The following is a 10,821-nucleotide window of genomic DNA, read 5'->3' as shown; positions in this document are numbered from 1 at the left end:
ACCCCCAGATGATGGGGAACAAAAGACGTTAAATTGGATAGAGAGAGAGAGAGAAAAGCCACCAAATTTACCATTCTTTGAACGGAACGGACAACCTTACAACGACATAGCATAAAACATTGACTGTACATTTACTTAGTCACGCGCAGAGGTTTTCACAATCAATAACTGAATTAACATTTCAGAACAGAAGTCCGATAACAGTTATACATGTCTCACGGTACAAAGTGATATCTAAATTTTGTCGGTGCAACATTTAGTGACAATTACTACCTGTGCGTCTTTGAGCAATAGTTGGATACCTAACTTTGCAACAACATTATGCCGAATATGGAGAGCACTTGCTTTCCTAGTTTTTTTTTTTTGTTGTTCTTTGTCTCTGACGTATGTTAAGAGTTTCAAGTGAATCATACATCATTGATTACGGTACATGTACTTGCCCTGAGTGTACTACCATTGCACGATATTAAATGCCTAAAGTCGCAGTTCTCACATATTCACGAATGTGGTCACTGAATGCCAAACGTTGACACCTCGCACAGTTTTGTTTTTTTCAATCTAACCATTTGGTGGAAAAAGTAGTTTCTTGATGCTTCCTCGACCTGTTTTGCATCTTCGTTCAGGTGGGAAATCTTGTGTTACCAATGGTGCCTTCAATCAACAACACGGTGTCTGTATTTCATAGGCAACCTTTAAGAAACCCTGAGAAGTAAAATTAATACCGAACCTAGGCTGTCTGAGGCCCATCACTCTCAGGCTGATAGACGCTGGTCTTGTTGGTATCGGCAGAGGCTGAGTTGGTGTTGTTGGGCCCATCACACTCAAGCTTGTAGACCCGGGCCTTGTTGGCAGAGGCTGAGTTGGTGTTGTTGGGCCCATCACACTCAGGCTTGTAGACCCGGGCCTTGTGGGCAGAGGCAGAGTTGGTGTTGTTGGGTCCAGAGGCGCTGCCCGCCGAGGAGGAGAGGTTGAAGAGCTGCATCTTTTCTCCATCGCTACGGCGGAAACAGCACGCAATCCTGTGGGGTTAAGATAAGTGTTAGAAGTTAGCATTTAGCAGGGGATGATCTAGCCGAATTCGATCATGCTCTAAGCAGCCTTCCGTCTAATCGGTTCTCTGAAAGCTTGATAGCGAATACCTGTAAGCTGGGGGAATCGGATCCGTCTAAGAAGATGCGCAATTTAAGGAGATATCGTAAACTCACATTCAAAACGTGTCAATCAATCACCCAGGCTTCCATATTGGTTCATATGCCTGGCATCCAATCGTATTTCTTCTTTTTTGGCGACGCCTCGGTAAAGGAGGCATTATTTAAATGGTGCTTCCGAGTTGAAGGGAGGAGGGCCGAAGCAGCGAGAATTTGTTTTACACAGACTAGTAAAAGTGTATATTGAGTTGATGTTTTTTTTAGACTTTGCGTCTAATTTCCAGTGGAAGCGCCCTTAGTCTAGGGGTGGGTACTGGTACAGAAAATTCAGGTCAGGTCCAGGTCCGGACCTGTAACTGTACCTGATTAAAGTAGTGTCGCAGTACATCATACTTTGGAGAGCGAGACACAAGTAAAGGTCTCTGTGAGTCCTACAAATTATGTTCAAATTGTATGTTAGAATAATGTGATTATTCTCGGTGCACACTAATGTGCACTCGCCGTCTGTTGACTCATCTACATATGATTAACAGCTAACGTCTTAGAAAAAGGAAACCACTACTCGTTAAATCTGCTTATTTTGTATTAGACCGGTTAAGTGTGACCGCCTGCTGGTAGCCTGGTACTGTGAATTTTCTAATCGGTCCATAGGCCGGTCCACTGATTTTTTCTGCACCGTTTTTTTTTTGGACCGGTCCATAAGAAAATACCGGTTTTGCACCGGTACACGGTACCGGTACCCACCCCGAGCCCTTACCGTTTGATGAGCTCCCAGATCCGCTGGCGTGCTGAGGCGCGGAACATCCAGAAAAGGTGGGGGTTGATCACGCTGTTGGTGATATTCATCCGCACGGTCAAGTAGTCCATTTTTGGGCTCTGCAGCACGCCGAGGTGGTTACAAAGGGTGCGGATCTGTAGGGGGACACAAAAATGCATTGCAATAAAAATGTATGAGACGTACAAAATGCCAGATCTGCTTGAAATGTACACCTATGACCACTACTTACTGATGGGAGAAATCTAGCCATTCAACGTTCACGCGAATACGCATTTCTACCGTGGCCGTTAGGTACAATGAGCAGCACACACCTACTTTGGACTGTCCATGGATGGTTGTAAGCCTTACAAACTCTGTGTACACCGCAGCCAAAGTGTGTCGACGCGCACCCAAAGTATGTGTGTGTTCCTCATTGTACCTGTCGGACACGGTACATTTCCTTATCGTAAGCGGAGTCATACAGACTGTGAGGATGACAGAAGCCACCGCCATGAAGGCGGTGAACTAGAACGGCGTACAAAATGTCGGACCTTACATCTGCTTTGATATTACACACAGCCCTCTTCTCTCAATCAATGCGTATCGATGGGGAAAAGTTGTTTTAGCCGCATAGTGTTGAAGAAAAGAGTATTACCGTGAGCGGAATCATGCAAACGGTGAAGATGACAGAATTAGAAGCCACAACCATGAAAGCGGTGAACTCCCCCCCCCCCCCCCCTCCTATATATATGGCCTCCGTCGGTCAGTATTGACCATGGTAAAATCCTATTTCACAACAGCCCTACAGCATCGACTATGGCTAAACAGCCCTATACGAGAATGGCAGTCTCTGCCACAAAAATCACATCTGTAAGCTGACTCAGTTCTGCTGCAAAGCTCTTTTCTGCGGATCTGCTTTTCTTCTGCGCTGTGCTTCATTCAGTCTGGCCATGGCTTCTCCTGATTTGAGCTGTCTGGACAGTGTGCATCTTCACCTGGTCCCCCCAGTGCTCCGTATCAATATGGCGCTAGAAAGAGAGGCACTAGACCACTAGAAAGGCATACAAAGTGCCGGACCTACATCTGCTTGGAGAAAACACAGCGCTCCTCCCAATACATGCTGATGGCAAGACAACATTTTATCCGTACAACGAGCGTTTTGGAACATTTTTCCTTACCGTAAGCGGGGTCATGCAGACGGTGAAGATGACGGAAGCCACTACCATGTAAGCGGTGAACTCGCGGTGTTTGGTCAGGGACGGGTCCTTGGCGGCTCCGGCGGCGTTAGGCATGCGCTTCTGCATCTTGCGGAGTTCCCGCACAACCACCATGTTACAAAACACCAGGGTCGCGATCAACAGGAGACCTTGGGGGGAAAATAAGAAAACATGCTTTTTGCTTGAAGTAAGCATGAGTTGTGGTAGCTGGGGTATATCTATGGAAGAGAACCCACTATTCTTTCATGATATCCCTGTATATCGAATGTGTGCTTCGTGTGTCTAAAATTGCCTCACTTTTCAAGTTGAAATTCGGGATTTTCAGTCCAGTGTAATGTGCCCGTGGCAAACAGATAGTTTTTACGCAAGTAATTTCTCAAATGCCCCTCAATTGTAATTCTTGAGTCGTCTCTTTAAAACAAACAAAAAACTTTGAACAATGATCTTAGGTTATAAATATTTGTGTCTCGTTAAAAAAAGAAAGAAAAATGTATTCGTGCGGCAGTTTTAAGGCGCTTTCGAAACAGCTTTAGGAACAAGGACTCCGAATCAGGAAGTCAAATCTAGCCTCGATTCCAGCCTTGTTAGCGATTGTCCGCTCCCAACGTAGCTACCCCGCCACGTACGTTGGGAGCGGACCAAAGCTAACAAGGCTAGACTCCAGGCTAAGTCAAATCTACATCTCGTGGAAAGAAATAAAATGGCTTCAACGCTCAGGCGTCGTCAAACACCTACGCACCTTGGATACAGTACCAGTAGATGTAGATGCTGCCCAGCGTGCTGCGGTCGTACCAGTCGTAGAAGCAGGCCGCGCCGAAGTGAGCCACCACTCGGTTGAACCCGAGCAGGGGCAGCATGGCGAAAATAATCTGGAAATGGAAATGAAAATTGTCACGATCAAGTTCAGCAAAACGAAGCCATTTTCCCATTAAGCCTCCAGAAGAAGACGTGTCTTGTACAAAGCGGCCATCTTTATGTTAGCCTCCTTTTACTTGATCAGTCACTTTCCTGTGAGGATGAAAAACTTCGGTTGGATCAACATTAGTTATGTCCTTAGTCCTGAAACGGTCGTTTTTTGTACAACAGCACTGACTATTGTAGTATTTGGGGCCAGCTGCTGATCAAGACATGTGTAGTGCCAAAAAAAATCCGCGGAAGAAAGTGAGCAAAATGGTACGAAGGTCTATGATCTGTGAACTGAAAACCTTGAATGTTATTTCTTTTATCATGGGCACAGAAAAGCTCCGCAGACATATATCCACTTATCTAGTGCCATATCGTAGTACATATTCTCGCCTAAATTGTTTCTGCCGTAGGAATTATAATTACAAAGATATCTGAGCTTAAAGATTACTTGGTTTTCCAAAGTCAAAGTGGCCAGTTTAGTTTCAGGTGTAACTCACAGCATAGAGGCAGCAGCCCAACAGAACCAGAGTGACCTTCTTGTTGGTGACGATCTTGTTGTACTTAAAAGGATAACAGAGCGCCACGAAGCGCTCTAGCGCCATGAGCACCACGATGCAGTGTGACGTGGTGAGCAGGAAGGTGTGGGCGAAGCCGTGGAAGAAGCACATGGGCCGTCCGCCGGTCTTACAGAACCCCACGAAGTACGCGATGGTGGCTGGTAGGAAGTCGAACACTGAGAAAAACGAGAGGAAAACACTGGCATTAGAACTGGCTTCAGTATGAAATGTGTAGTTCCTTAAGTAGTGTAGCGGCATTCTATATACTAAGAGTCGCTGCCTAGCAAGGATTGAAACTGAAAGCCACTAAAGGTTAGGGGTTGCATGTGGAGGAAGCACATGGGCCGTCCGCCGTTCTTAGAGAACCCCACGAAGTACGCAATGGTGGCTGGTAGGAAGTCGAACACTGAGGAGAACGAGAGGAAAACACCGACATTAGAACTGGCTTCCGTATGAAATGTGTAGTTCCTTAAGTAGTGTAGCGGCATTTTATATACTAAGTGTCGCTGCCTAGCAAGGATTGAAACTGAACGCCACTAAAGGTTAGGGGTTGCATGTGGAGGAAGCACATGGGCCGTCCGCCGGTCTTACAGAACCCCACGAAGTACGCAATGGTGGCTGGTAGGAAGTCGAACACTGCGGATAGCGGGGAAAACACCGGCATTAAAACTTCAATGTGGAGTATATAGTTTCTTAGCTGTAGATGTGGTGTACCGACATATTTGTATACATGTACTACGAGACACCACCTAACAAGGCTTGAACTGAAAGCAACTAAAGGTCAGGGGTTACATGTGGAAGAAGCACATGGGCTGTCCGCCCTTCTTACAGAACCCCACGAAATACGCAATGGTGGCCGGGAGGAAGTCGAACACTGCGGATAGTGGGAAAAAATCACCGGCATTAGAACTTGCTTGAACGTAGAATATGAAGTGCCTTAGATGTGGTGTATCAACATCTTTCTATTCTACTGAGAACTACTGCCTAACTGCCGAATTGAAATTGATAGCCACTCTATACGTTGTATCGGAGTGAACCAGAGCTTACCAGGCTACTTTAGAGCACATTTACTGCTCTTTCGCCTTCCCAGCGAACGCAGTTTGCATAGCATGAGATAAAGAGAGAGGGGGATAGACAGAGACTTGTATTTCAGAACCAAGGACATCGCCCGTCCGCGGATGCGCGGTCACTCTTCGGCTCCAGCGGGCCGCTCTCCCAAGACCGTTCACCGTTTCTCTTTTCTTTTATCGTTTGCTTCATTTCAGGCCACCCCTACACATGTATCTGCATGGTTATACCTTGCTGTTCATGTACAAATAAACAAATCAATGCCCTAAGCAACTCCATCCTAACCATCCTTTCAAACTATGCACTAGTTCACACTCACACACACACCACACACAGCGTCTCCCTTTGTATCATTATAGCTTATCTCAACTTGTTCTATTTGTGGAAAGAAACAACTTCAGTACTCACATGCCGTGCCGACGTCCGTGCATGCCAGCGCCAGCACCAGGATGAGCGGCACGTTGTTGTTCTTCCCGATCCGCGTCCCAATGATGGCGATCACCGCCGCGTTAGACAAGGACGTGAAACTGCGGAGTAAGAGGCACGGGAAGACTTAGGAGTGAAAATATGTAAAGGTAGTCCCATGGCCCTTTTCCGAAGCAATAGGGGCAGTGGGTTGTTATCCACTGTGTCTAGGGCACGGTATTGGAAGGGAGAGCCCATCCCTCTCCTTCCATCGCCTTTTACATCGGAGTCATCCCCAACCGAAGTCAGGTACTCATTCATACACCTGGCAGGAGCGATGGAAGTCGTGCTAAGTGCTTTTCTCTTGATCTCGGGTCGCTAGCCTAGCCACTCTACCACCGACGCCACTTATATATAGAGTGCCGTTTAAGGTCTCCATTGAAAGATTCGAAACAACACTTATCATTTTACAAACGTCAAAAGTCACGTTTTTAAAAGGCGACTGGTAGAGTCTACGTCTTCCTTGAAAATGAATGAAACCATTGCTTTCGTTCTGTTGAAGCAGAAATGTTGAATACCGATTGATTTTCTTGATCTGTTTCACTCAACATAAGCATTGACATTGATCTAGCACATACCTGGATAAGAAGATGGCGGAACCAGCCTTCCCAGGATGCACCACGTGTTCGGTCTCGTTCGTACAGTTGACGTTCATGTCGGCGGGGGACCTCCTGTGTCTGTACTCTGGTGGGGATGATCTCTGTGGTTGAAATTATTCATTTTCGTATATTACGTTCTCTTTATTGTCCCAGTTTTTACATCTAGAATTAGGATTTCTACCTTTATCGCACAGGCTATACATCCCCATATTCTTTCCCTTCATCTCTTTTACTCTCTCTCCCTCTCTTGATCTCTATGAATTGATATGTATGAATGAGGTGAAGACGCCTTTCATGCCTTCTAAATAGTCTCACTTGCAAGATGCCTATTTCCCCACAATATGCTCTGAAATCAGCAAAACCTGACGACTTACCGCCATGCCAATAATTGTGAACTGATTGTGACAAACAACGCGACTAAATCTTCTTCATATTTCTCTCATATAAGCTTAACGTGTTATCTTTCCGTCAAGATGATATAATCTTTTTGGTTGGCGGATTTGTTGATGACTTCGGCGTGAAAGCGAAATTAGAAGATGAAAAATAATTGCGTTGGCGTACGGTTTAGCGGTTGATCTGTAGGATCACACAATCAAGCCTTCTTATTCCATTAAGTCCTGAGCAGGTTGTTTCACGATTAGCGCTCACCCATATGTTCCAGGACTAAGCAGGCTTGGTTTCTATATTTCCTTAGGCTGGGTATCATCCTCCTTAGTAACCGCTGGCTCAGTCTTTTCTCTTGCTAACCGTAGTTAGCAAGCGAAAAGATTGGGCCATCGGTTACTACGGAGTAGGGTACCCAGGCTTGTACATTTGTATTTCCTAGAGGACGGAGCGGATATAAGAATAGATCGAAACTTTTATTCAACTTAGGCCCGCTTCACACTTGTTCTTTTAACTGTAGTAGCTATCACACTTCTTAGTCTACTTCTGTCGTAGACTACAGTTTTTTTTCTAAGTGTAAAGAGAAATTAAGTGAAGTCTACTAAATAAGTCTACTTCAGCTTGCACCACAGTGTGGCCCCGGGCTATGAAACGGAGATGGGCACCGCCCTATACACCTTATGGTATGGGAGGATTTTAACTTTAACTTTAACTTCAGCTTACCAGGCTGTAGTACCATAGGCGGTAGGCCTCGGAATTGTTGTTGGATCGCCCGTGCTGAAGTGCCCGGGTTGGTGCCGATTGCCGAAGTTCCGAGCGTGACCCGAACTGAAGTACATTCGGGGATCCACCCGAGCGGGTGCCGAAGGCTCCCGACTGTTGTTCCCTTTATCGGTCCCTTGCTCAACAGCTTTTCCGAGGCCTATCACCCATAGCAGAACTACTCTTCAGTTGGGTTTCTGTGAAACTTCGCTCCGGGCGACAACCATGTTCAATCTTACGTAATTCGAACCAAACGCGTGTTCTATTTCAATTAATTCGACTATTCCATTATAAGTCATTCTTGAAAGCAAAATTAACAAAGGAGCACATCATTGCTTTTAACTCTGAGTAAACTTCAAGAACTCTAATTGTTCAAAGATCACCAGTCAATGTTTAAACACTTGCTGTGATTTTTTGTAAACATCTAGTACTTTGCGACGGTCGAAAAGACTAACTTACCTTTTTAAAGAAACTAGAAGGTACGGAGCTGATCTTCTGTAGTCCGCGCACTGTGAATTTCTGGTCTGCTGTAGAATCAGAGCACTGATGTACTGGTGTGCTCTGAACTGTGCTCTGACGTGAGTCTTGATTTATATCTGGTAGATAAGATTATGTATTTGCACTAAGCACCTTAACGTGACCAATCAGCGGAGCCCTTACTCTTCCATCCCTTACGTAAAATCCATTTCTGATGTGTGCTGCGCACTGATTGGTCGCATTCGATATATCATCTGACCATATTTGTCAAAGACAAGTAGATTGCCACTTTTATCAAGCATACTGAAGAATCATTTTGCAATTATGATAATCCTATCACAAAATATTTCATCTAAATATAAGTTCTCTAGACAGAGCTTTGAACTGATTTAAGTGTGCCAAATCCTGAATATCTCAACACCATGATATACTAGTAATTGGATATCTTTCTAAGCGCGGCAGGTACAAATTGCAATTTATTTTCAGCGAAAGAATATTCTACTATATTGTACAGATGAAGGTCCGAAATACAAAAATAGAAAGTATCCTTCTAGGAGAGTAAGAAATTACTACATTTTCGTGATGTTGTTTTTTTACTTATGACTCATAAGTAAAAACAACATCACGAAAATGTAGTAATTTCTTACTCTCCTAGAAGGATACTTTCTATTCAAGTTATGACCGAGTACCCTTCTTCCAATCAAGGAGGTTAAAGTAAGATTATTTTAACCTCCTTGTTCCAATCAATCTAAATATAGAAACCAATTTCTGCTAATCCGATGGATTTACAGGTATGTCTTAATATCTAATCCTAACCTAATCGCAATCGTCTCATAGCGTTGGACTAGCCGACTGATCTCTCCTTCCCAGATTAAGCACCGGCAATATCGATTCTAATCTGCTTAGTGTGCATTATCTTTTCTTTTATCCTCTTTCTCTTAATCCTTTAGAGAGAAACGAATTTTGGAATGTCCTTCCTTGGGCGTCGGTGAAGGTTATTCCACTCCTATGGTGTTGCTGTACCTTTATCTAACCTTGAAAACCTGGAGTCGCATTTGATCCAATTGCCGCTTTTCGAGCAGGTCAATATGTCACACAAATTATACAAAAAATGCAGATGTTCGTCAGTGCAATGAGGTTTAACGCTATTCAACCTCCTTGGTCAGTGTGACAAGCACACTGTGAACGAAGAAAGTCCCTGTAGCGAATTTAGTCACTGTGATAGATCTTACTTTGCGTACCATCTATCATGATAGTTACGAAATTTGAATTGCATAATTACGTTTGCTATCCTTCTTCGCAGACGTCTAGGAGCGCCGGCGATTATTTTTTAGGAGCGCTGATTTGCGATTTTTAACATGATCCAGGTTCTATAATGAATGAAATACCTTTGTTGTACGTTTTTGCTCTTAAAAGCTAGGTTCAGGTCATGGTGATAAATCATAAAGTAGTGGAATAATGATAATGCCGGGGGAGATATAGGCGCGCGATCTCCCCTGGCATAATTTCAGCAAATAATTTTTATATAAAACCTCCTTGTTTAGTGCTATCGGTCAACTAGTGCGGTTGTGTGTGCCTGTGATTGCATATACTTCTCTGCTAGCCTCGTTTTCAGACTTTTAGGAGCGCCGGCGGTTATATCTTTGGGAGCGCTGATTCGCGATTTTTTATGAAACCGGCTTGCACTACACAACCATAAAAGTCAATAGGTACTTAACTTTTCCACTATGATACACGCAGTTTACAAGAGCACATTACATACTGCAGGACATGGCGTTATGCACTTTTGAAATGTGTCACTTACTTGCAGCACTTTCTGAAAACAGAACTGTCGGGCTGCTATCACAGGAACTACACCCAGGCGCCACCAAAGACTAGCCTCTACCAGGCCGGAGTCGGCTACGGGGAGATGGTCCAAGTTCTGCAATCTGCAATCCGGAGCCTGCAAGTGAAACCCTGGCAAATATTCTCCCTATAGCCGGCGTAGTTAGTCTGGCAGAGACTAGCCAAAGACGCTCGATTCTTGTACAGGCTTTTCTGATTTGGGTTTGGCTGGACGCATATTTATGATTGAAGTAATCAGCCGGCTTTATTCCTTTGTTCTTGACTAGCCAGACTCACTGGCTTCTCACGTATGAGTGTAAGACGTTGTCTTCTAGTCGATCTATTATCTTCGATATCAGGACCGGCAGACGGACATAATACATGTAAATGTAAGTCATTGTCACTTGTGTGTGTGGGCCGAGCTAGTTTATGTTTCATCTAGTACAGAATCGTACTTCCGAGGATTTTCCTGGTGACTTTTGTTGCTGTCAACAAAATCAGAGGTCTTCCAACGACATTCACTTGTTTTCTAGCGAGCTCAAAGCCCACGGAGTCGGTTTTCACTTGCAAAGTAGCCAATTAACATCAACGTAGCCAATTAACACTAATCTGGCGGCACGCGAAGATTTCACACCCATTGTATGTCGATGACTGGCT

At 44.5% G+C, this 10,821-nt stretch overlaps 1 protein-coding gene across 1 annotated transcript; it reads right to left on the bottom strand.

Annotated features, from left to right (window-relative positions):
- Window positions 1–717: 717 nt before the first annotated feature.
- LOC136444933 (prostaglandin E2 receptor EP2 subtype-like) lies at window positions 718–10,225 on the bottom strand. Its single transcript, XM_066442717.1, has 8 exons — window positions 10,145–10,225; window positions 6,697–6,818; window positions 6,062–6,180; window positions 4,526–4,761; window positions 3,862–3,991; window positions 3,084–3,271; window positions 1,906–2,060; window positions 718–1,019 (listed from the first exon to the last, which is right to left on the bottom strand). Exons 2-8 carry the CDS (start codon window positions 6,771–6,773, stop codon window positions 728–730), a joined length of 1,197 nt encoding a protein of 398 aa, XP_066298814.1. The 5' UTR covers window positions 6,774–6,818; window positions 10,145–10,225; the 3' UTR covers window positions 718–727.
- Window positions 10,226–10,821: the final 596 nt, after the last annotated feature.

The sequence above is a fragment of the Branchiostoma lanceolatum genome, chromosome 11 (genome assembly GCF_035083965.1).
Source record: "Branchiostoma lanceolatum isolate klBraLanc5 chromosome 11, klBraLanc5.hap2, whole genome shotgun sequence".
NCBI lineage: Eukaryota > Metazoa > Chordata > Leptocardii > Amphioxiformes > Branchiostomatidae > Branchiostoma > Branchiostoma lanceolatum.
Note: the sequence above shows the minus strand (reverse complement) of the source record. Positions and strands in the feature narration are given on the sequence as shown.